The 27,218-nt window shown below is 43.6% G+C and overlaps 1 protein-coding gene across 1 annotated transcript; it reads right to left on the reverse strand.

Moving 5' to 3' along the window:
• Positions 1-1,452: 1,452 nt before the first annotated feature.
• TTC4 (tetratricopeptide repeat domain 4) lies at positions 1,453-25,612 on the reverse strand. The gene is made up of 10 exons (XM_052636929.1): positions 25,466-25,612; positions 24,786-24,903; positions 23,878-24,039; positions 20,413-20,490; positions 18,887-19,011; positions 13,345-13,431; positions 11,433-11,650; positions 10,749-10,830; positions 4,627-4,709; positions 1,453-2,564 (listed from the first exon to the last, which is right to left on the reverse strand). Exons 1-10 carry the CDS (start codon positions 25,574-25,576, stop codon positions 2,462-2,464), a joined length of 1,167 nt encoding a protein of 388 aa, XP_052492889.1. The 5' UTR covers positions 25,577-25,612; the 3' UTR covers positions 1,453-2,461.
• Positions 25,613-27,218: the final 1,606 nt, after the last annotated feature.

Genomic DNA, 27,218 nt, shown 5'->3' on the forward strand with positions numbered 1-27,218 from the left:
TGTCCCCTTCTTCTCCCACCTTCAGTCTTTCCCAGCATCAGGGTCTGTCAGTTCTTCATATCAGGTGGCCAAAATATTGGAGTTTCAGCCTCAGCATCAGTCCTTCCAGTGAATATTCAGGACTGATTTCCTTTAGGATGGACTGGTTGGATCTCCTTGCAGTCCAAGGGACTCTCAAGAGTCTTCTCCAGCACCCCAGTTCAAAAGCATCAATTCTTCAGCGCTCAGCTTTCTGTATAGTCCAACTCTCACATCCATACACGACCACTGCAAAAACCACAGCCTTGACTAGATGGACCTTTGTTGGCAAAGTAATGACTCTGCTTTTTAATATGCTGTCTAGATTGGTTGCCCTTGGTTGGTGCCCATTAAATGTTGGTAAAGCCAACAGAAGGAAAGGAACCTGAAAGAGGAGGCAGGTGGGCTCTGGAGTGAGATGCTTGGGTTCAGATCCCAGGTCTGATACTCACTGTTGAGACTGTGTGCCTCCATCTTATTTATAAAATTGTGATCCTAGAACTGAGAACGTGGCTTAGGATAAGGGTTTGCATACTGCTTGCTGTCCAGGTTGACAGCCATTTGCTTGCCCTTGTACACCTCCAGAAGTGTTTCATCAGGGTGTGGCTTAAGGGGTTCTTTTGTCCCCCACCAAGTTCTCCAGCTGACACCCTAAATCCACAGAGGTAACTAGACAGGTTGGGGAGGCCCACCTCCATCCCTGACCCTTTTCCCTGAGAAGGGCTGCACTCTAGTCTTGTGGCAAGAAGGGTCCCTGGGATGGTGGGAAAGGCTCTGCCTCAAGTTGGGGATGCCAAAGATGCTGGCTCCTCAGCCTTGCCCTTGTCCTTCCTCTAAGCCTAAGTTTCCTCATCTGTAAGATGAGGTGGAGGAGGGTTAAGTCTTTGTGGGGAGCTCTGATTTGGCTCTGCTGGAATCCGAGGCATGGGCAAGTGGCCACAGAGGCACCAGGTGAGGGCAAGGCCCACAGGCCCCACTACACCCATCCACTTCACAAGAGGGCCACCTGTCCCGAACCCTGCAGGTCCCACCCCTATGGAAGGGGAGTGCTCAGGGCCCTTGCCCCACACTCCTGTGCTCACCCTGGCTACCCATCACCATAGCCACTGCAGTGGAGCAAAGCTGAGACAGGCCTTGTTGTCTGGAAGGGCACAGAATCTAGCTGGGAAATGAGAGAGGATGGCCTGTGTGGCCTAAGCCAGGCTCATGATGGACACTGGACTTTGGCTCTATAGCCACAAGCAGGGACCTGCACCTGGAAGGAAAGCTGCCTGGTTCTTTGTAAACATTCCACAGCAAATTGCCATTCATAGATGACAGCACGCACAGCAGAAAACCCTAAGTTAGTCGATCTTAAGTAGAGCAGCTGGTTTCAGTTTAATGATGTATTAGGTAGCTTTGCTATAGTAACAAACAACTCCCAAATCTCAGTGCTTATTATTAATACTACAACAAATATTTATTTCTCATTCATGTCACAGTCAATGGCTGCAGGCCAGCTGCTTCAGCTCTGCTCCACGTGTTTTAGCATCCAGCTGAAGGAACAGCCCCACCCTGGGAAATACACTCCCAGGCAGAGGGAAGAGCATGATCCACCGCACCATACCCTGCAAGCTCTGCCTGAACATGTCCACTCACATCCCTTTGCATCAGGAGAAGGGACGCACCCTCGTCACTGGGGGAAAGGGTGGGCAATGCAAGGACAGGACATATAAAATCCTCTAGGAAGGAGGAAGCAAATAGCTGTAGACAAAAATACAACAGATGACAGTGACTCAACGTGCAAAAAGATTTTCCAGATTAAAAGGCATAAAATTCTAAATATAAAAACTGATATACTGTCTAAGTATGTCACAGGTATCCATACTGCAAAGATCAGGAAACATGGCAAACTTTTTAGGGGTTCTAGAGAAGCCTCAATTTGCAACTCTTCATAAAAGATGGAGAATTAGGACCTGGCTTCCCTGGCCCCATCTCACCCCAAGGCATCTACAGGATCCCAACAGAGCAGGCCTCTGTGTTCATGAAGGACTTCTCGGTATTAACACCTTACAGTCACACGTGTGGCTGTGTATGTGTGCAGTGTGAGGCACACAGCTGCAGAACCATGTCACTGGATCATGAATCTTCAGGTCAGAGCTGGAGGGTGGTGTTAACACAACTCACAGTGAGTCCAAGCAGGTCATAAGCAAGGCACAGAGCTCAGCAGCAAGAGAGCAAAGTGAAGGCCTGCTAGAGCTCGGCGGTCTGACCCGAGAGGCCGAAGTTCAAGAAGGCAGCAGCTCCTCCCCAACCATGATGCAGGGAAGGCCTGCCCCTGGGGTGACAGGAATAAAGTGCTGGGTTCGAAGAGTAGATCTTGCTGATTCAAGTATGCTTAACTCCAGGCTGAGGTGGGGGAGGGAGGAGGCCCAGGGAGCCTGGCTCCCACAGCATGGCCCAGTCACTTTACCTGGTGCACCTTTTTCCCCCGGAGATAATTCCTACAAAAACCAGAGGATCCTACACAGACCAAAAATGTCGGTGTCAGGGCTTTTACAAAGTACCTGCAGTGAACACAACAAAAGAGAGGGATAATTGAATTGCAATCTTAATCACCCATGGACCTTCCTAACAACAGTCAAGGTGAACCTTTAGATGTGAGTCAACATTAAAACACAAGTTTAGCACATTTATTTGCTTTGTTGTTTATAAGTCTGCAAATGAGCATGACCTCCTCCCCCTTAGAACCTAGCCAGAACCTCTGGGCCAGTCCTCTGGGTCCTCTAGCATCATGTATGTTTATGGCTAAACATAAAATAAGAACATGCTTTCATTCCTTCATTCAACAGTACGTGCCCAGGGTAAGCCAGGCCTTGTGCTGAAAAAAACAGATTGAACAACAAACAAAAGCCACCATCACTGTCTAGAGAAAGGGAGATAAATAATGACAGTGAGGCATAACTGTAGAAGCATTTTTGAGGTACAGTGTTAACCCAAAGAGACATAATTCCTCTACGGGAAAGGGAAATCAGGAAAGGTTTCTGGGAGCTGTCATGTCTCAGCTTGCATTAACTGGAAAAGGGGTCCTGATGGGCATGGGGGAGAAAAAGCCAGGAGGTGCGGGTCACTAGCGCTTTTGCTGTTGCTGGGCATAAAGCAAATGGAGCAGGCATGCTGGACAGCAGGCAAGGCCGTGGACTCAGGTCCAGGGGTTTCTGCACCACCCTGTGGGCTCGGATCTGGGCAGAGGAGCCTGTATCATGGCCCAGCACCCAGTTCAGAGTTTGATGTTGCTGGTCTGAAGTTCCTCTGTGCTGGGTAGTCTCTTGCCTACGCTAATCACTTAAAAAATAATGACTTCCAATGTATTTATACTTTCTCAGAAGCATGAAATTCGTTTTCCTCCATCAATCAGTCTGCTTTATATTTAAGATTTCTCTGCATTTTCTGGGAGATAAGGTAGAGTAGACCTCAGGCCTTTAAAGAATTCTGGATAATTTACTAACAATTGAGAAAATGAAGAGCTAAAAATCTGTCTATAAACTAGAAGGGTAATTTAGGGCTAGGAAAAAAAATTGCTGCCAAGAGAAGTCATCAATCATATCTGAAGAAATCCTCACCTTCTGCCTGCCAGGCCAAAGCAGGAGCATCAAGAGCAGCTGGACACTCACTGAGTCAGTCAACACATCACCAATTCCCACCCCAATCTACCTCCTACACTTCAATCCACCCCTGCTTCACGTCTCACCACTGAACAGTACACTTAAGATCTGTACACTACTTGGTAAATTTTACCTAAACGCCCTCTAGGGCTCCACACACTGTCAGGATTCATGCTCCCTAGAGCATTCGAGGCTGCCATACACGGTCCTAACATGGTCCTCCAGCCTCATTTCCAACCCAACCACCCTTAGCATACTGGACTCTGCCTAAATCCAAGACATTTGTTTTGCTCAAAGCTCAGGGAAAACTGGCCCAAGGGTCAACTGTAAAGCTACTGAGGCCATAACCTTATAGTCCAGGAACCCCCAAAGCTAAGAGACAACTGCCAAATCCAACTGGCTCCCACTGCAATTAACCAAGGCGCCCTCTCACAGTAGACCGCCCCTTTCAGTGCATCAGAGCACTGACTCCTACTCTCTCTCCTACCTGAGAAATATGTAGTCAAGAGTTATTATCCTCATTTTAGGATGAGCCAACAGACCCAGGGAGGCGGTATGGGCTTAGAGGCACACAGCCACTGAATGATGGTGTCTGACTTTAAGAGCCAATGCTCTTTCCATACAACAACATCAAGGGACACAGGCGCAATTAGGAACAGGAGAGCCATCCCAGCTGTCTTTGGTACAAAAGCCAGGCAGCACTTTCTTTTTCAACCAGCCCCATTCACTTCCCACTGAGGATGTCATGGCTGCGGTGCAATGGGCTGAGTCAGCACACTGCAGCCTGTTTGGCCAAAAGCCTGGGCCAGTCTCCGTGGGCTGCTGTCTCACAATGTTGCATCCAGGGCAGAAGGGAGGGGAGTACAAGGCTAGTGCTCAGCAGTGAAACGGGAAACTGGCCATGTCCCTGGGACGGTGCCTGAGCACCCTTCCTGGTCTACCCAGCCCCATGAAGGTGACTCACCTGGGGTGCTGCAGCACCTGCAGCAGGGTGCTACTGGGAGGCACGCAGTACAGCTCCTCCCTGTCCTCATCCTCAAAGTAGACCTGCAGGATGAACAGACGGGCACAAGTCAGACACCAGTAAAGGGCTTCAGCGACACCAGGCATGCTGAGGCCAAATCGGGGAAATGTGTAAGAGACAGCAACTGCTGAGACTCAAATCCAGGCCCATGAGCCTTCCTTCCCTAACAATTCAGTCGTAGAGCCATTAGGTATGGGGAAAGGAGGCAGCAGTGGCCCAGAGCAGAGAAAGAGAGATGTCCACACAGGAGGCAGCCCTGGGCAGGTGTCAAAGCCCGGCCAGTGGAGATGTGCATTCTCACTGGAGACTGGCCAGCCAAGCAGGGTGAGAAGGGCAGCCACTCATGGCAGGGGTAGGCCTGCTGAGGGGAGTGAGGGCCCACGCTGGATAAGAAAGACATTCCTGCAGGACGGTTGAGCAGTGCAGGGTGACAGCGTATGTAGGATGAGGAGGGCACCATGCTGGGGCAACAGGCTGATGCGGGAGTCAGTCCATGTGAGCGAGGGAAGGCTCCCCATGAGAGGGGATGCTGGTGGTGAGGGGAGGGGAATTAAATGTGGGGCAACCGATCAAACAAATATATTAACAATAATAGAAGCCACTGCAAAAAGAGAGAAAGAGTTGGTACTGGATTAGAATTGGAGATACCAGTGACAGCTCATGTTTTTATACACACACACATGCACGCCAATGGAGCAGTGAGCATCCTCCTCCCCTCACCCCTGTACTTAGGAGTATAGCTACTAGACAGATCCTGACTTCTAAATACTATTTTCTGCTAAAAAGAACCAAAGCTCCTTGGGGCAAATGGCTGATTCTAGAGCTAAGGCAAAAAAAGCACAATTTGAGCCTCAAACACATTGTAACACAAAGCAAGGAAGTGCTTTAAAAGTGGAGACAAGTCCGAAGGACACAAAAGCAAATTTGAAGGAATTCCCACTGACCAAATCCTAGACACCTTGAGCATAATGTAACCGTGAAAGTGAAGTCACTCAGTCGTGTCCGATTCTTTGTGACCCCATGGACTGTAGCCCACCAGGCTCCTCCATCCATGGGATTCTCCAGGCAAGAATATTGGACTGGGTTGCCATTTCCTTCTCCAGGAGTTAATAGATTATAACTCAATTAATAAAATAAACCATAAATCCACTGACATAAACAACGGTTTGATGAATAAGAAAATATGTGTATCATCTCCAAGTACCTCCCTATAAAATACTAACTACAAAGGGCAAAAGAATAACTTTATGCAGTACAGAAGCTTGTATACCCCTACCTCAATCAAGTGATGAAAGTGAACATCATCAGTAATGGGACATTTGAAATTATGACGTCTGACAGGATGCAACAAGAATATAGCACTGCTCTGTGATATTCCAGTCAGATACACATAATCTAGGTCAAAAGACACACAAGACAAACCCACACTTTCCACAAAACAACTCGTCTGTAACCTGCAAAAGTGGTAAGATCAAGAAAGTTGACTAAAGACTGAAAATCTTCTGTAGCCCAAAGGAGACTGAAGGGACGTGAGCACTAGATACAATACTATGTGGGATTCCTTCTGCTATAAAGAACATTACTGGTGACTGGCGGAGGGGATCAAGATGGTGGGAACAAGAAGATGTAGAGCTCACTCCCACACACACAAACATCAAAAATACATCTACATGTAGAACAATTCCCACAGAAACTAACTAGAAACTGGCAGAAGATCTCCTATACAACCAAACCTGCAAGAAAGATCTCCACATCATCAGGTAGGACAGGGAAAGAAATAAAAGCATCAGGCTGGGACTGGTACCACTGGAAGGGATCTGTAGTGAAGAGAAGTCCACATGGATGGACCCTCACCCTGAGGAGCCTGCGTGCCAGCTGGGAAATCCACTGACACAAGAGAGAAGCCCAGACTGTACAAGTAAGCACATGTGCTGGCCTGCTGACAATCAGGACCGAGAGAGAGCTGCACTGGAGGCTGCCACCTCGACAGGCACGTCCCAATCCAAAGGACCAATACCCTAGCCCCACTCGCCCCACACCACAGCCTGGTGTGAGACTAGGGCAAAGGTTCAGTCTAGCTGTGCAGACAGACTAGGGTGATGTGGTCTGAGTAGAACCACAGAGACCACTGTCAGTGTACATACCAGGGTGGTGGGTCAAACCGGGCAGACAAGTCAGCATATGCACCAGGCATCACAAGGGCATACAGCAGCTAAGCACTGGATCTCAGGCAGACAGGCCGTGGGAGAGGACTTGATCTAGCTACACATAGACTGGAGGGCCTGGGATGTGATTTGGGGGAGATGCAGAATCCACTGTCAGTACCCAAGCAGCAGGGGCGCGTCTAGCTACAGCAGACACTGTCAGCACACGCACTGGGCAGTCCTGCAAGAACACAGTGGCTAGGCAGTCAGGACCTGCCTGGGTATCTGCAGGGATGGCTTCCCAATGGAAGCAGCCTAGTTCTGCCCACTCCACACAGCAACTACTGTCAGATCTAGAGTGGACAGGTCCTGGGAGAGGTCTACCACAGAGGCTGCCCAGGTCCCAGGTGGCACCACAGCCTCCTCAATTCCTGCAGCCACAACACCCTGACCCCCAACTCCAGCCTACTTCACACCACAGCCTTGCACCAGACAATCACAACAGAGAAAAGGATGCGACCCTGGGCTGCTTCTGAGGGGAACCATGGTGGTGCTCAAGTTCACCGAGACTGCATGGACTTCACTTGCTTCAGCAACCACTTTCTTTGGGGCAGGGCACACACTCAAGGGCAACGAAGCCTGATCCATCCTGACCCTCGTGGCTTCTACCCCAACAACGGGGGAGCAGACCCTGCCCGGTAAGCCATGGAGCAGAGAGGAGGCCCCACCTCTCATCCAAGGCAGGCTCTAGACACACCATACCACCAACCATACCCCCGCCAAGGGGGACAGCACACTCAAGAAAGATGTGGCTGGCATCCACACCCAGAACAGCCCTCACACAAGTATTGGACACACTCTGAGCAGGAATGCTTTTTTAAGACCACAATAGCTAACTTTTTTAAGACCACAATAGGTAACTTTTTTCATAAATTCACAGAGATAGTGAAAGTGAAGTAAAATGAAAAAGCAGCGGAACTTCTCCCAGTTAGAACAGAATTCCCCTGAAAGAACAAGTAATGAAACAGACCTCTCCAGTCTATTAGACCTCAAGTTCAAAGAGGAGGTAATAAAAATGCTAAAGGAATTAAGAAAGATTATCAGTAAAAATGCTGATCACTGTAAAAAGGACTAGAAACTATAAACATGAATCAATCGAAATTAGATAATTCAATTGCTGAGATAAAAACCAACTCTGTAAGTAATGAATAGCAGACTAAATGTCGCAGAAGAACAAATAAGTGATCTGGAAAATAGAATAATGAAAACCACCCGATCAGAACAGCAGACAGAAAGACAAATTAAAAAAAAAAAGAAGAAAACAACATATGAGATCTACAGATGAATATAAAGCATGCCAACCTACACACCTACACATAATAGGAGTTCCAGAAAGCAAAGAGAGAGAAAAGGAGACCAAAAATGTGTTTGCAGAAATTATGGCAGAAGACTTCCCAAACCTAACAAAAAAAATAGATATCCAGGTACAGGAAACATAGACGGTTCCAAACAAGATGAACCCGAATAGATCCAGAACAAGACATAGCATAATTAAAACAGCAAAAGTTAAAGAGAAGATTCCAAAGTCAGCAAGAAAAGACAAAGAGTCAGTTAAAGAGGAACCCCCGTAAGGCTATTAGCTGATTTGTTCGCAGAAACACTTCAGTCCAGAGAGAGTGGCATGATATAGTCAAAGTCCTGAAGAGGAAAAATCCACAACCCTATCCGGCAAAACTATCATTTACAATAGAAAGAAGGATAAATAATTTCTCAGACTGGCAAAACTAAAAGAATTCAGCAATACTAAGGGTCTTTAGTACTGAAAGGTCTTCTCTAAGTAAAAAAGCAGCAGAATCTATTGGAAAGGAAGATCACAATGGGAAAGGCAAATATATAAAAGGATAAAAGATCATTTAAATAAGCCAGTACACAGATTATAAAACCAAAAAATTCTGTAAAAGCAATTAAAACTATAACAGCAAAAGGATAAACATGAAGATGTAAAATAAATAGGACATAAAAATCATAAAATGTGGGGGAAGGGAGTATAAAGAAGAAAAAAATCAAGTTGTACTCACTCCACAGTCACAAGGACAGATCAATATACACCAGTCAATCAGCGTGATATATCACATTAACGAATGGAAAGACAAAACCTATGTGATCATCTCAACAGATAACAAAATAGCATTTGACAAAATTCAACCTCCACTCATGATAAAAACTCTCAAAAATGGGCAGAAGACCCAAACTGACATTTCTCCAAAGAAAACATACAGGTAGCCAACAGAGACTTGAAACGATGCTCAACATTGCTAATTACTGAAGAAATGCAAATCAAAAACCAAAGTGAGATAACACCACACACCAGTCAGAATGGCCATCATTAAAAAGTCTACAAATAGATGCTGGAGAGGATGAAGAGAAAAGGGAACCCTCCTACACTGTTGGTGGGAATGTAAATTGGTGCACCCACCATGGAAAGCAGAAGCTAATAGTTACAATATGATCCAGCAACCCCACTCCTGGGTATATATTCAGAGAAAACTCGAACTTGAAAAGACACATGTATCCCAATGTTCATGGCAGCACAATTTAGAATAGCCAAGAATGGAAACAACCCAAGTGTCCATCAACAGATGACTGGCTTAAGAGGATGTGGTATATATACACAATGGAATATTACTCAGCCATAAAAATATGGCCTTTTGCAGCAACATGGATGGACCTAGAAAATATTATACTTAGTAAAGTCAGTCACACAAAGGAAAATATTATATGGTATCATTATGTGTGGAATCTAAAAAATAATACAAGGACTTCCCCAGTGGTACAATGGAAGACTCTGTGCTTCTACTGCAGGGGGTACAGGTTCACTCCCTGGTCAGGGACCTGAGATACCACATACCATGTGGTGTGGCCAAAAAAATAAAAATAAAAATGAATCTACATGTAAAACAGAAAAGAGACTCACAGACACAGAAAATAAACATCATTACCAAAGAAGAAAGAGGTGGAGGATAAATTAGGAGTATGGGATTAACAGATACAAACTTCTATACATAAAATACATAAGCAACAAAGATTTACTATATAGTACAGGAAACTATTTTCAATAGCTCATAGTTAACATATAATGGAAAATAATCTGAAAAAATATAACTGAATCACTTTACTGTATACTTGAGAAACACAACACTGTAAATCAACTATACTTCAATTAAAAGAAAACTTTTTAATTAGTAGTATGTGCAAAAAAAAAAAGTGTTTCTGGGGGCTGGGGGGAAAATCTGTGAAAACTAATGGAGTCTGAGGATTAGCTGGTACTAGTGTATCAAAGATAATTTCGTGATTCTGATGATTTATTGGGATCATGGAAGAAAATATCCTTGTGTGTAGGAAACAGACACTTAAGTCTTCAGAGGTGATGGGGCATCAGTTGACATCTTACCCTCAAACAGAAGACAAATTTCTTGTTCTGTAAGTTGTGATTTTTTTTCAAAGTTGCAACAGTGGAATGTTATTCAGCCTTAAAAAGTTAAGATTCTGACCCATGCTACATGATGATAAATCTTAAAGACATTACACCAAGTAAATTAAGCCAGATAAAAAAGGACAAATACTCTATGACTCCACCTACACGAGGCGCCTAGAGCAGATCCATTCAGGGACAGCGAGGAGGAAGAGTTCCTGTACATCAGTTCAGGATGATGAAAACGAGACAGACGGTGGTAATGGTTGTACAACAATGTGGAGGCACTTAATGCTACTGAACTGTACATTTTGAAATGTTTAAAACGGTACATTTTATGTTTTTTATATTTTGCCACTTTTTTTTTTTAAAGGCAGTGAAACCTTGCTCCGCCCCGATTCCCCCAACCCCAATTCTCATAGAGGGACAAAAGAAAACTTCCTTACCTCTAAATTATCAGGGCAGTATTTTTGCTCTAAATCCCAAGAGGGTGTTTCACCAAACATCACCATTAGATGATCAATAAACCTAAGGAGATATAACATGTACTTTCTGGTATCAGTAACTCATAATCTTGTTTTCCCACATCCCCATCCCCTGGACACCAATTCACGGAGATATCAAGAGTATATAAATCATGAAATGCAGGCCTAATCCATTTGGACAACAGTGCCCAAAATATGTGAATCATTTGTCCCATTATGACATAGTAATTCTCTTTAACTGACTCAGGATTAACAACATTCCTATACTGAGCCACAGTCTAACCATTAACTATGAAATCACATGTTAAAATCACTAGTTATATGTTTTCTAATAAACATACCCTTCAGTTTTATTCATGTACTACCTCCAATACTTTCATCTCTCACAAGAGACAACTCCCAGTGCTTGACAAACACTGCACTGTGGTGTTAGTATAACGGTGAGACCATATCTCTCATTGCAAAGCTTCTTAGTGAAAGGAGAAATCAGCTATGGGTTAGAGATTATGCTAAACCAGACTGTGTAATAAAACTCTCTAATACTATTCTCTTCCGTCCTCACCCAAAATTCTACCTGTCCATCCTGCTGAAAAAACAGGGAAGCGCATGCAAGCACCACAGAAGGCTCCCGGGGAAGGAAGTTACCTGGAATCCTCGTGAAAAGCAGAGACCAAGTCCGACTGGGCATACTCCGGGTACAGAAACAGCACAGGCCAGCTCAGTCTTCCCTGGTCATCCACACTCAGCCTGGCTCCACAGGGGTTCTCAGAGCTGAGCCCATACAGGACGAGCTCACTGAGACCTTCTGAGGCTGAGTCTTCATCCTCTCCAGCAGCTTCAGCGACTAGCCTGATGTTCCTAGCCTGGATTAAAGCAATAACATACATGTCATGTGAGAAGGATGCAAACTCACTTCACTAGAACAGGGAAAACTGTAACACTACCAGCTCCGTGAAGGCCAGCTCTACACATGATTTGTCTTCATTATCCCTGATACCTGCTGAACTCACCTTTACCGGCCATCTACCACAAGTGAGACTCTTGTCACAGACATGAACTAGACGTGGTAATAAGTCCAACATAAGGGAAGAAGTAAAGCTGTGGAACTGCAGACCATGAATAATTAATTCAGCCTGGAGGCTGGAGGTGACTGGGGAATGCTAGGTCTTGAACAAGGACTCTGAAAGGCAGAAGAATTGGGCCGCATGGGGAGTGGAAGGGCATTCTACCCCAGGGAATAGCCAAGGAACAGCTTGTGCTAAGGTATTAAAAAATACAGAGTGGCATGTACAAAAATGGAAACGTTTTCAACTTGGCTGGGATGTGGGATACTAAAAATTATATATACACTGATTTAATCTTGAGTCTGTCATAGAAATAAGGATAAATCAAAGGTCTGAATGGTAGAGTCACCTCTTACATATGCTGGGGGTAGTTTCCTAAGGTTAGCCCACAAGGGAAAAATGACATGCAATCAAAACTACCTTGATGGTATCTCCTATACCAGGGGTTTGCAAACTTTCCCTGAAAGGGTCAGATTAGGAAATATTTTAGGTTTTGTGGGCCAGATGGTCTCTGTGGATATTACTCAACTCTGCCACTGTAGTGTGAAAACAGTCATCAGTAAGACACAAATAGGCAGGGCCATGAGCCACTGGCTGCAGCTTGCTGACCCTAGCTTTAAACCACTGAAATACAATATATATATAGCTTTGGGTATATTACTCTCTAGAGTAGTTCTCAAATATAATGAAGTTTCAGATGCAGAGTTAAAGAAGAATACCAAAATAAAGTCTATATGCCAATGTCTAGGCATTCCAATACTCTACATTTGAGAAAATGACCAAATCTCTCTGGAGTTATTCCCTTCTATTTAATCGGTTAACATGTTAACAGATTTTCTGTTGTAGGGCAGAACTAGCGGAGTGCATCTTAGTACTGTGAAGTTCTCAAAGCGAACAAATAATTTTAAGGAGGTACATAATTTAACTCAACAAAGAATGAAATCAAGAACCAAATTCAAAGCCAGTATTACCTCCCCTGTGAAGCCAGGGCTCAATAGGTGACCTGTGAAAGCAAGATTTGGATCAGACCTTTCCTACATTTATTTAAAATGCAGGCAAGAGAGGGAAGGGGAGGTAGAATTTTGTGTTACTGTGATAGTTAGGAGAGCTACATCCTAAAATCACTTTCTCAGGATGCAGTATAATACAGGGACCAAGAGCAAGGACCTGGCTCTGACATACACTAGCTATGTGAGGTTTCTCTGAGACTATGTGGAATAAGAAAGAACAGGATCCACCTCAGAAGGCTACTGTGAAAATTAGATAATGATTAACCCACAGCAACTATTCAGTATATGTTAACCTGAAACCAACACATGCATACAATTGAGAAAGCTGACTGAATTCAGGGGGTCTGACTTGTCACACTGCTTCACCAAAAGCAGAAAGAAAATGAACAACTCATTCAGGTAAACCATCCCCAGAAAGGTTCCCGATCAACTTCATGATGAGTGAATTCTGCAAGACCATAGGGCGAAAGTTTGAGAACTCACCTTGATGGCCTGGAGTAAAGCCTCATTCTGATCCTGCTTCTTCTTTTCTTTCAGCTTTGCTTTCCTTATATCCCTCTGTTCAGTTCGCTGAAAATGAAAAATTCAGATGCATCAGCTCTAAGGAACTTGCCTCCTCTCCTCTTCTGTTACTCCAGCCTGACCCTAAATAGCTATCTCTTGTCTCTATTCAACTCTGGCTCCTATATATCAAGGAACACCAGTGGCTGGATTCAGTTCAATAAACATTTAAGAAGCACATGTCTGGGTGCTAGGACCAGTGGCAGCAGTAATGTTAAAACCTACCCCAGGAACTCACAGTCTACCAAGGGGGACAGACTATGAAAAGGTCTAGTGTTAGCCTGGGAGTACGAACTGAGTGCTCTGAAACACAGAGGAGGGAGTGATGACTGATTCTGCCCCATGGAGGTGGGTTTAGACAGAAACAGATCAAAGAGAAAGGGCATTCTGGAAAGAGGACCTGACATAAGGGCCAATGGGGCATTAAAACTTCTCTGTTATGGATGGAGTACAGGAAAACACACTGGGAAAAACTCAGGCCAAGAACATATCAGAGACTCTGCCCTGGGCCAAAAACTTATCACAGACTCTGCCTCTTGCACAATTACAGTCCATGAGAGAAAAATATCACCAGTCTACTTCATCTGGCAGAACTATAACTCAGATTTCCTTTTCCTACTAGTCTGCCCAAAACCAGCTGATCCTACTCCAACCCTCAGGACTGTGATTAACAGGGGCCAACTTTTTCTCTAAAGGGCCAGACAGTAAGTACTTTAGGCTTTGCAAACCACGCACATGTTCAAGCTAAACGATCTCCAGTCTCATCTGTTTGTACGTCTATGCGTACATTATGCACGTAAGATGTCTCTATGGAAAATATTATCAAAATTAAATGTATAAGAAAGCTCTATTTAACAGACTTAAAAGTAAACACAAATTAACTTTTTCTAAATATAATGGAAACTGGCCAAAATGAATTTCAGATTCACATGATCTTGGAAATATTCAATATTAAATTATATCTGATAATAAAGCTAGCTTAACCTTGTTGGCTTAACCGATGTAAACATGTCTTACTTATTGTACTTAGGTTAACCGAGTTCATGTTACTTCTGTTGCAGAGTCTGTTAGCAACTGTTGACTGAAAAAAAAAAAGTATAACCTAAAAAGGTGAGAATTTTGTTTTATTTGCAAGACTTGCCGAGGACTTAAACCTGGGAGGCAGCCTCTTGAATAGCTCTAGGAACTGCTCTGAAAAGGTGAGGGAAGACTTCCCTGGTGGGACAGTGGATGGGAACCCACCTGGCAATTCAGGGGACATGGTTCGATCCCTGGTCCCATGTGCCACAACTACTGAAGCCCCCGCAACTAGAGCACGTGGTTTTGTCCTAGAGCTGACTGTTTCTAGAAGAAAAATAAGGAACTAATACGGATACAGAAAGTTGTGAGATTTGAAAAAGGGAACCTTGAAAAAGAAGTTTTGTACACAGTCAGGCTGGAATTAAATTAGGTAAATTTAATTTACCAAATTAAAATTACTAACAGTTGTATGGGACAGGATTTAGTTCCTCTATTGAGAGAAGAAAGTTTTCTTGGAATACTGCTTTTGCTAATAGATTGTATGAGTGATCAGTTTCTTTGCCTTTGCATGCTAAGTCACTTCAGTTGTGTCCAACTCTTTGCGACCTTATGGACTGGAGCCCACGGGGCTCCTCTGTCCGTGGGATTCTCCAGGAAAGAATATTAGAGTGGGTTGCCATTTCCTCCTCCAGGGGATCTTCCTGACACAGGGATCAAACCCAGGTCCCCAACCCAGGCCCCCTGCATCTCCTGCATTGGCAGGTGGATGCTTTACCACTGAGCCTCTTGGGAAGCAAAGGCGATAGCTCAGAACATTCATACAGGACCTTCTAGATTCCCAGGAATACACTGGAGCTTTTCAAAGGCCCCACAGAATCTCAATCCCCAGCTTGTCCTTTTAAGTTTTCTGGTAAGCCTATTGCCTGCCAAAACTGTTTTCCACTGCCTCAGGCAGACGAAATCTTACATAAGTGCCTCAAATTGTATTTGACAAATGCCTCCAATCCCAACACTCTGTGAAAAAGCTTTTCCTACTGGGATAGTTTCAAGATGTCTAAAATAAAAACAACTTGTGAATGGGGTCTTCTAGATGGTCAAATAATGACACTCTTCTGGCAATGGGGCTTAATACTGTTCTGCCTCCTCTGGTGGCTACCAGGATGCTCATTTTCACCATAATTGTGGGCTGTTGGCTTTCAAGGCTACTATGGACCTTGGGAGAGAGGCGATGGGAAAGGGCAAGGTAAAATGCCACAAAGCTTGCTGTTCTTAAGAAGGTGCAGCCATTATTTTCCAATGAATAACCACTACCCAGATTGCTGCACAGCTTTGGTTCATTTCAGAGTTATGCTTTTGGGCCCTGAAATCTCCCTTTAATTACACTTGCGCTGCAGGACACAGACGCTTCCATTTAAGTCCACAGAGGAAAACAATAGAATGGAAAAGACTAGAGATCTCTTCAAGGAAATTAGAGATACCAAGGGAACATTTCATGCAAAGATGGGCTCAATAAAGGACAGAAATAGTATGGACCTAACAGAAGCAGAAGATATTAAGAAGAGGTGGCAAGAATACACAGAAGAACTGTACAAAAAAGATCTTCACGACCCAGATAATCACGAAGGTGTGATCACTCACATTCACCTAGAGCCGGACATCCTGGAATGTGAAGTAAGGTGGACCTTAGGAAGCATCACTACAAACAAAGCTAGTGGAGGTGATGGAATTCCAATTGAGCTATTTCAAATTCTAAAAAATGATGCTGTGAAAGTGCTGCACTCAGTACGTCAGCAAATTTGGAAAACTCAGCAGTGGCCACAGGACTGGAAAAGGTCAGTTTTCATTCCAATCCCAAAGAAAGGTAATGCCAAAGAACGCTCAAACTACCGCACAATTGCACTCATCTCACATGCTAGTAAAGTAATGCTCAAAATTCTCCAAGCCAGGCTTCAGCAATACGTGAACCGTGAACTTCCAGATGTTCAAGCTGGTTTTAGAAAAGGCAGAGGAACCAGAGATCAAATTGCCAACATCCGCTGGATCATCGAAAAAGCAAGGCAGTTCCAGAAAAACATCTATTTCTGCTTTATTGACTATGCCAAAGCCTTTGACTGTGTGGATCACAATCAACTGTGGAAAATTCTGAAAGAGATGGGAATACCAGACCACCTGACCTGCCTCTTAAGAAATCTGTATGCAGGTCAGGAAGCAACAGTTAGAACTGGACATGGAACAACAGACTGGTTCCAAATAGGAAAGGAGTACTTCAAGGCTGTATATTGTCACCCTGCTTATTTAACTTCTATGCAGAATACATCATGAGAAACACTGGACTGGAGGAAGCACAGGTGGAATCAAGATTGCCAGGAGAAATATCAATAACCTCAGATATGCAGATGACACCACCCTTACGGCAGAAAGTGAAGAACTAAAGAGCCTCTTGATGAAAGTTAAAGAAGAGAGTGAAAAAGTTAGCTTAAAGCTCAATATTCAGAAAACTGAGATCATGGCATCTGGGCCCATCAATTCATGGCAAATAGATGGGGAAATAGTGGAAACAGTGGCTGACTTTATTTTAGGGGGCTCCAAATCACTGCAGATGGTGACTGCAGCCATGAAATTAAAAGACGCTTGCTCCTTGGAAGGAAAGTTATGACCAACCTAGACAGCATATTCAAAAGCAGAGACATTACTTTGCCGACTAAGGTCTGTCTAGTCAAGGCTATGGTTTTTCCAATAGTCATGTATGGATGTGAGAGTTGGACTATCAAGAAAGCTGAGCCCAAAGAATTGATGCTTTTGAACTATGGTGTTGGAGAAGACTCTTGAGAGTCCCTTGAACTGCAAGGAGATCCAACCAGTCCATCCTAAAAGAAATCAGTCCTGAATATTCACTGGTGCTGAAGCTGAAACTCCAATACTTTGGCCACCTGATGCGGAGAGCTGACTCATTTGAAAAGACCCTGATGCTGGGAAAGGTTGGGGGCAGGAGGAGAAGGGGACGACAGAGGACGAGATAGTTGGATGGCATCACCGACACAATGGACATGGGTTTGGGTGGACTCCAGAGTTGGTGATGGACAGGGAGGCCTGGCTTGCTGCGGTTCATGGGGTCGCCAAGAGTCGGACACAAGTGAGCGACTGAACTGAAGGGCTGAACAGACAGGCTTGGGAATGGCCTTCCACAGTAGCCTTCTAGATACTCTCTCCCGTATAAGCCACTTTTAGAAGTTCTGGCCATACCTAGTAGCCTGGGCTCAAAATTCTGTTCCTGATCCATGTGGGTCCATACCTCTACTTTTGTAGACAGGACCAGAATGACTTCTGACTAAAACTTATCCCAGTTCAGGGCCAGCTCTAGGCTCCCATGGTACTGAAAATTCCCATTTCATAGTGTAAGCAGTCAAGAGGGACCTAGACCAAGAATCAAGAGAACTGAAGTCTAGTTATGGAACAAACCTGTGAGACAGTATTGCAGAGGACTAAGACTGTAGACTCTGGAGCCAGACTGCCTGACTTTGAAGCCCAGCTTCACCACCTATGTGACTTTCTGATCTCTCTGCTTTAGCTTCCTCACTAGTGGAAAGTGAATGAGAATAGTGCCTACCTTATAGGACTATGTGTGATTTAGACAGATTCGTGTAAGTAAAATTTTTAAATAGAACTTGGAACATACATACAGTAAGTGCTAATGTTGAGGCTTTTTTGGGTAGTGATGGTCTGTTATTACTATTGTTTTTAATCATCACTTTTGCTGTTATGTACCAGAAATGTCACATTTCATCAGCAAATTAAAGATGTCTTAATGTTGGAAGTTACACAGCATTATAGAAGCCTAGGGCTTCCGTGATGCCTCAGTGGTAAAGAACCCGCCTGCCAATGCAGGAGACACTGGTTTGATCCCTTGGTTCGGAAGATCCCTGGAAAAGAAATGGTAAGCCAGTCCAGTATTTTTGCCTGGGAAATCCTATGGACAGAGGAGCCTGGCAGGCTACAGTCCATAAGGTCACAAAAAAATTGGACAGGACTCAGCAACTAAACAACAAATAGAAGCCTAACATCTTAAGTGTTTAACTGTCTTTCCCCTCCTCTTGCAATAGCTATACTCAGTGTGCAGACTAGACTATGCCACTAGTCTATTTATTCAAATCATAATAGTCACAAATTTATCAAGTACCATATATTCTTCCTTACCTCTATCATGTTATAATTACTCATTTACTTCTCTGTGTTCTCTAGAGCCCCATGGGTAGGGACTGATTCGGGGTTGTGTCTGTTGTTGTTTTCTTCTTTTTTTAGCCACACCGCATGACTTGTGGGATCTTAGATCCCCCACCAGGGATTGAATCCAGGCCCTCAGCAGTGAAAGCACAAAGTCCTAACCACCGGACGCCCAGGGACCCAAGATCCACTCTGGGAGATGCTAATTAATTTTGCCACCAACCTTCAACTTGTCTGCTTTAGCCCTCAGGTCCAGAAGCTTCTTCTCTGTGGCATCTATCTGCAGCCCCTCATCGCACCAGTTCACAGCCTCGACATAGTTTTTCAGTTCCAAATGGCAAGAGGCACCTGTAGAACCCAGCACCCTCAGTATCCAGGGACAAGACGCATGGAAAGAGCCATCCTTGAACATGAACCCCAACTTCAACCAGCTACCAGCCAGTGGCCTGAAGTTCTGGGAAATGGATGACAAAGTCCTTTCTAGTGCATTCCCCAGACAAGGAACACTGTTTCTTATATTTTAGGTCAGAAAGGTTTCTAGGTCCCATTCGGCTCAAAACTCTCTTTCTGGTATCAAGGACTCTTAAAGTAGGGAAGGCTACAGCTTAGTGGCAAAGAACATGGTCTTTGGAATCAGAGAGATCTGGGCTGGAAATCTAGCTGTCATTAACCAACTAAACATTAGACAGTGGACTGAGTATCCCTGAGCTTTAGGCTGCTCATCTATAAATGAGAAGACTAAAGTCCATCTCAGATGACTTTAAATGGAGAGAGAGAAAGCAGAATTTGCCTCAGTCACTCACAAAAGCAACGGCAAAACTAAACATGTTAGGTATCTCCTAAAACTGTTCTTGATGGCTACCGGTTTAAGCTACCTCTCCTTTAATCAATCATGTTTTTCCTCCGTTAGCCTCTGGGCTTTCTACAGAATTTAAAAACATCTGAACTAAAAAAATTTAAATGTCAATAGAATTCAACCTCATCTTTCAGAGATAGAATGGGTGTCTTGCCAACACCACACAGTAAGGTAAAAACGACAATTAAAGCAAGCTACAGACATCCAGCTGTAGCAAATTCCACATGACTATACACAGTTTATTTGCCCATCTTCTTTCCCTATAGCTGAAGGGCCTGGATCTACATAAACTCCCTAACCATGATTACATAAGCATAATTTTAATAAAGCATTTTAAGTTGGTCCATGGGGATATAGAGATTAACATGTAATGAATAAATTAAAAGTTTACAAAGCACCACTGAGCTTCTCAAAGAAAAGGTGAAGTATGCAAGTAATAAAAGCAAATTATTACATACAAAGGTCAGACTACGACAGAAAAAATAATCTGGGAACATCTGAACATTAGCGTTATCGGCAAAAGTCCCATAACTTATCTTTTAATTAACAATAACATGGCATTTGAAGATCTTGTCTTTCAATCAGCTAATTTGGAAAAAAAATTAGAATGTGGCTTTTAGAACTGCTTTAATTAATTTTATTCTTTATTAATTTAAAATGAGGAGTTTCAATTTCTCTACCAATTCTTAAAACACAGAGGGTTGAATTATTCTCTGGAGAATTCTTTTAAAAATGGCATGTTGCTGCTGCTAACGACTTAATACTAAGATTGCAAAAATAAGGTAACTTCATTAGTATCTTAGCACTGTAATATCAAAGCATAAAATACTCCTGGTGTTGCGCATGCCAACTTTTCCATGGTGACAGTCACACTGCAGCTCTACAGGGCTTACCTCTTATTATTGCTTTGAGGTGGCAGGGTTTTAGCTTTCTGGCAGCCATCACATCATTGAGAGAAGAACGAAAATTACCTGACAAAACACCATTCAGTAAACGAGAAAACAAGTTTTAAGATCACATTATTTCCAAAATTTTGCATGTAAAAACAAAAACACTCTTGGACAATCTTAGAGAAATATAAATCAGAGCAACTGTTTATAGAAAAAAAATTGTTATGCTCATCAAGCACCTCAGAAATGTTTATAATAGCAGGCAACCCACCAAACAACTATAAACGGCTAGTAGGCACATGGAAAAATGCTCAAAATCACTACTGATTAGAGAAATTAAGATTAACATGAAAGTGAAAATTAAAAACAGGTAATACCCAATATTGGTGAAGATATGGTGAAAGGGCATTCTGAGAGTAAACCAAGAGAGCAAATTGGCGTGCATACTGTATATTCACTTTGACCCAACAATACTCTTCAAAGAATCGATCCTTAAAAAGGCTTGCAAAAAAACGAAAAAAATGCTTGCAAAAAATGTACAAGGACAAATGTAAAAGCATGTGAGCTGCTGCATTATTTTTAATTGTGAAAAGCTAGAGATAGCCTAAATATCCTCAATTTAGTAATGATGAAATAAGTTATAGTAAATCCATACTACTGAATACAGCTATTAAGGGAGTAAGATAGATATGTATGTAAAAGGCATGATAGGATGTCTTTCCTACATTGTTTTAAGTGGTGGGTCAATGTGTACAGAAGCCTATCTTTATAAAATAAACAAACCAATCTAAATATACAGGCACATGTACACACATATGTATTTGTAAATGCATTAAAAAGAAAAAAAAAGGTGTGCAATCATGAACACTGGTTATCCAACCTAGGAGCCAAGAGGTAAACTTTCACTCTCTAGTTTATACCATAAGTATTACTAACAGTTTGGTATATACTTATTAATTTCATTTCTAAAGCTCTAGCCCAGGGGTCAGCAAAATTTTTCTCTAAAGGGACATATAGTAAATATTTCAGACTTCAAAGGCTACATATGGTCTGTTATACATTGTTTGCTTCATAATCCTTTAAAAAAACACTTTTAGCTCACAGGAGATCAGGGACCCAGATGTGGCCTGAGTCATAGTCCGCCAAATCCTGCTTTAGCCTAAATAATCAGAATTACCGGAAAAATTTTATCACTAACTTTGTTCATTTTTGCATTACTTAAAAAAGCCTAAAAGCAGCTATATACTCAACAACAGCAGTACAGTAAAACAAACACTGGTATGTCCATATGATGCAACTTCAGTATTCACAAATAATTTAATGACAGGTGAAATTGTTTGTTATAAAATTAAGTGAAAACTGAACAGAGAATTGGAACAACAGCATGATCTTATCTGTGGAAAAAATACATAAAGAGAAATCCAAAAACTTCTGCTTAAAGGTAGTAGACTGAACATATGCATTTCAACCCCTATCACTTGACCAAAAAAGCCATTAATCCAGAGACAAGAATGAGAAAATGGAACACACATTTTAAAGCTGGAGAACAAAGAGACACAGGCTAAATGACTAATTAGGCTTGAGACAACTGAAATCTAAGCCACTAGAGGGAAAATTCAAAGCTACCAAGTATACTGCAAAGCCTACAAAGTACCCAGTACTAAGGAATCAACAGCAGCAGGTGCCTCCGTAAGAGTGGATGAAGGGGTCTTTGTTTAGTGTATTCTGAGTCAAACCTGACTCTGAATCCTAATCCCAGCACTGCACACTCTTAAGGCAATTCATTTTACACATTTACTACATTTTACTACAGTTTCTTACTCTGTTAACTAGGGATAAGGCTGTTAACCTTATTTACCATACATAGCTCCTATGAACTCAAGAGGGATAAAAAATGTGAAAGTGTTTTGTAAGCCATACCAGTGACATCATTTAAGGAATGTCTCTTGATTATTATGCATTTGCTCCTCTGGTACTGCAAATACCTGTTTTTTGTTTTTTTTTCTTGCAAGGTGCTTTTGGTCTTATTAGGCCTATACATAACATTCTTTGAAGTGAAGTGAAGTGAGCTCGCTCAGTCGTGTCCAACTTTTTGCGACCCCATGGACTGTAGCCCACCAGGCTCTTCCATCCATGGGATTCTCCAGGCAAGAATACTGGAATGGATTGCCATTTCCTTCTCCAGGGGAACTTCCCGACCCAGGGATTGAACCCGGGTCTCCCGCATTGCAGGCAGGCGCTTTACCCTCTGAGCCAAACATTCTTTAGTTCCCGAAAAAAAGGAACTATGTAGCTCTTATTCACAGTGCAGTGCCTAGCACACAGTAAATGCTTTATATTTACAGTCTGAATAGGTAAATGAATGAAACTCCTTTAAGGAAAAATCAGGTCTTACTCATTTCTATTTTGCCAGTGCCTAACACAGAACAAGAACTCAGTGTGCTGAACGAAGACAATGTATTCCTCCAGAAGTAAGCAGACTGGGTTTCTAGTCCAGAGTCTGGCACTAACCAAAGGGGTTCTTCTCTATGCCTATGTAATGAGGGGGCTGGTTGGCTCAAATAATCTCCAAAGTTCTATACCACTCTTGCTTTTTAGAATTTTATAATGAAACAGGTTAAAGAAGAAAAAAAACTGGAGCAGATTATGACTGGAAAGAAACTCTGCTCCAAAGGTGATGAGTCCCAATAGATCTATCCCAGCTAGACTTTAAGGCTTATTGTCTACCAGTCCCTCAGAAAAGGTTGAAGTCATTCCCAGGTCCTTTCTAAAACTATGTGATAAGAAACAAGGGTTTAATATGCCTAAGATTAGATACCAACAATGATGTCACCCAAATAATCAGCTGTTTTCCAAAGTCATATCTGCACAATAGTCCTGCATGTTAATAAGTGTTACTTGAAAAGGAGGCTCACAAAACCTGAGAATCACAGGATAAGGTTCTCTGCTGTAGGTTTTCTCAGTATTAACATACTAACGTGCACTGCAAATCTCCAATGAAGAAGCAGCACTGTCCAAGTTTACTTGCCCAAGGAATGTTTTACTTCAAAGGGCCCACAGACTACTGAGAAATTCTCCCTTGGACTAACATAGTTTCTCTCACACAAAGAACTTTATCACCTTAATCCTTCTGGCATCCTTGAGAGGAGGCCAGAGAAAAAAACAACTTACTTTTGAGAGAGAAGAGGCATCTGGGCTCAAAAATTCCAGATCAGACCAACTTGGCATGTATTAAAGTATTTGATGTTACTCATGTGGCTCAAATAGTAAGAATTATATAATCTATCTGACATCCCTTTTCACCAATCTACCTGGAAAATCAAAGTTCAGTTAAAGTAAGCTATCTTACGTTTCTGGGATAAACAGCTCCTTTTCCTCTGACACTCTCAAACCCTCCCCACTAGCCATCATGTAATAGTTTTTTATAAGTTAATCTTTTAGAAAGTACTAAATAATAGAATAAATTACCTAGATAGTATTGTGCTGCTGCCCGATTGGTATAAAGAATAGCATTCAAATCAGGGTCTGCACATTTCTTCTTTAATCCTTCAGTGTATGAAATAACAGCTTTCTTGTAGTCTTTTTCTTTAAAGTAATCATTGCCCTCGTCTTTGTAAGTCCTGGCCTGATCTGCAAAAAAGAGAAGAAAAAAAGCACTATTCCCTATTTTTTAAAGGGCTCATTAAAAATCTAAATCACACAATAATGTAATGACAAACCAAAAAGAACCAATAGGGAAAGAAAACTCAAAAACGAATGCTATAAAACTGGGTATTAATATGGAGAAATAAAGTCACATGTACTTAACTACAATCAATCCTAAATATCTTAGAAAGCAGATTATTAAGTGCTCACACACACCAAAAAAATCATAAAGGAAAAAAGTATACTTATCTCTTGAAGACAGGGCTTTAATTACAGAAGAAATGGGGGGAAATTACACTACTGTTTTTTAGTAAGTTGTTTTGAGTCCCTTGAACTGCAAATTCCCCTCCTCACTTTAGCAAAAGCCTACAAAATTGTTACAATTCAGTTCAAATTTCCCAGCCACTGAAAGCCCACTTCTACACAACCCCGACCCCCGCCCCCCCAACCTTTGGTGTTCCAACAGCACCTCCAACACCTTGGCACTTATCACACAGGTTTGTCCTGATTCTTTAGGACAGTTGAGCTGTCCACTGGAGTGTGACCTTTGAGGGCAGTCTCATTTCTTCCTGTATCCTGGTGCCCAGTATTCAGTAGGTATACAAAAAGTACATGTGGAATACATAGTGACAAGTTAGCTCAGGCTAACCACTTCTGGTATCTATCAAAACCTTTCTAACTCACACTTTATCTCAATTTAATGGAGGAGCTTAGAGAGTCACTGAAGATACCTTCTGGAGATCGCTCTTCATCAAAAATAATTGACTGCAGGCAGGCCAAGTCAGGATTCTCCAGGGGATCAATTTCTGATGGTGAGTTCTTCATAAACAGAGGAATCTTTTCAAATTCCTGGAGGTTGTTAAGGGAAGAATGAACTATACAAATACAATTTTCCACTGAGTAGACCCAATTCCAGGTCTCCACATCAAAGTTTTTTCTCACTCATCATAATCTGCAAATCCTCATGACATCTCTCCCTCCCCGGCCTCAGTGTCCCACCTGTAAAATAAGTGCAGAATACCTAAAGACCCTTCAGTTCTCACATTCTTACAAAAGCGGCAGTAACTACCAAAGGAGTTGAGCGCTCGTTTGTTCCTGGCACTTCACCCACCCTCTCACTTGAGCTTCGCCAACCATCCTAGTGCTCCAGTCGGAGGAATTTTACAAACGAGGGGACGGTCTCAGATAAGCTCTGTACTCACAAGTTTCTGACTCCAAAACCTGAACACCTGAACACTGCCAGCTTAAGAAGACCCTCAAAGCTTCGGGGCCGATTTTTAACACACAAGTAGAAACCGCCTATCCGCTGGCAGCGCCAAACCTTGGCGGTAGAGCGCCTCAGCGCCCGGGAGGCCCCAGGAGTTGGGACGACGCCCACGCACGCACGTGCTGAGACCCCGGGCCCGCCCACCTCCTCCCACTGGCTCTCGTGGAAGCCGCCACGGTAAGGCTGACTCTGGAACTTTTCCACGAATGAGTCCATGCCGTCGTCAAAAGTGGTGCCCGGATCCTGCGGCTCCATGGCTGCTCCTGGTGATCCAGCCACCGACCAGGCGCCGAGAACCGTACGGCAGCTTCCGGCGGCGCGGGTGCCCCCTCTCAATCTTCCGGGCGGCGCCGGCGTGCTGCTTCCGGCTTGCTGGAGGCGTGGCCGATCCGACTCCACCCCTCCCCCGGGAAACGCCTACCCTCCCGCGCACTTTCGAATGCTTTCGGGACCGTGGATGAGCCCAGCACCCTACAATAGCGCACTATCACTTAATTCATTCGTTTATTTAACCAGTCAGCACGTTTTCTAAGCTCCTTTCTGTGCCAGTCCTGTTGTGGTCGTTGGGTATACAGTGCTGGGCAAAGCAAGTAAAATCCCTGCCCTCTAGGAGTTGATAAGGTAGAGCGGAGAAAGTGAAAGTGTTCGTCGCTCAGTGGTGTCTGACGCTCTTTGGACCCCATGGACTAGGCCTGCCAGGCTCCTCTATCCATGGGATTCTCCAGGCAGTAATACTGGAGTGGGTAGCCATTTCTTTCTCCAGGGGATCTTCCTGACGCAGGGATTGAACCTGGGTCTGCTGCACTGCAGACAGATTCTGTACTATCTGAGCCACCAGGGAAGCAGTAAGCAGAGGGGAGAGACAGACAACAAACAAGTAAGATACGGGAGTTCGTCAAGTGGTAGCAAGGACTGTGGGAGAAAAGTTTTAAACAGGGTGGGCAGGCATTCAAGCAAAGGAAGAAGCTTGGAAGTGGCCAGGGGGTGTCTGGGGAAGAGCATTCCCCGAGGAGGGAAGAGAGAGGGCTAAAGGTGTGAGGTGCAGAAAAGACAGTGAGTAGCAGGTAGGTGGGAAAGGAAATAAGCTGTGATTCTGAGAGTTCGGGTTTTCCTCACAGTGCAAGGGGACCCTTTGGAGAGCTTTGAGGAAAGGAATGATGTGACCAGACTATTTCTGATTGGGATTCTGTGGTGGGCTAGTAGTAAAGAACCCGCCTGCCAAAAGATGCAGGTTTGATCCCTGGGTCAGGAAGATCCCCTGGAGCAGGAAAGGGCAACCCACTCCAGTATCTTTTCCTGGAGAATCCCATGGACAGAGGAGCCTAGCAGGCTACAGTCCATGGGGTCAGAAAGAGTCAGACACGGCGACTGAAGTGACTTGGCACACATGCACAAACCCCTACCCCCCACAGCTGAGATGGCAACAAGCCCTCTGGGCCAGGTGTGCCTTCCTGCAACCACTGGGTTCCCAGCAAATGGCTGCTGGGCCCTGCATTGGATGCTGCAGTCTCAGGAGCTCACAGCCTGGTCTAGAAGGAAAGATAGGCATGCAGCAAACCAGTCTAAACCCAGTCTGGTCACAAGCCGGCTCAGTGGAGGAACAGAGGAATGGCTGTTCCTTGGGGGGAGTTCGAGGAGGGTTCATTGAGGAGGCGATGCAGATCTCAGAGCAGAAATGGGGAAGGTCTCTGCAGATGGATAGGGGCTGGAGGGAAGTTGGGCATTTTAGGCAGTGGAAGTCCATGTGCAGAGACATGGGGGTGGGCAACAGCCTGCATGCTGAGTTAAGAGGAAGGTCAGCAAAGTAGATGGGAGTCATAGGTCAAAGGGTGAACGGGTGTCCTTTCACCCGTTATGCTGCAGAGGATGGTGAGATACTGACAGACATAAGGGAATA

This window comes from Budorcas taxicolor, chromosome 3 (genome assembly GCF_023091745.1).
Source record: "Budorcas taxicolor isolate Tak-1 chromosome 3, Takin1.1, whole genome shotgun sequence".
Classification (NCBI taxonomy): Eukaryota; Metazoa; Chordata; class Mammalia; order Artiodactyla; family Bovidae; genus Budorcas; species Budorcas taxicolor.

Bases quoted from the DNA above. Each gene is read 5' to 3' on its own strand.
- TTC4 (XM_052636929.1), bottom strand. From the start codon at position 25,576: ATGGAGCCGCAGGATCCGGGCACCACTTTTGACGACGGCATGGACTCA. The intron at 11,651-13,344 runs GTGAGTTCTCAA...GCTTTAATCCAG, and splicing joins CTTTACTCCAGGCCATCAAG to GCTAGGAACATCAGGCTAGT. The intron at 2,565-4,626 runs GTGAGTCACCTT...TGTTCACTGCAG, and splicing joins CAGGTGCTGCAGCACCCCAG to GTACTTTGTAAAAGCCCTGA.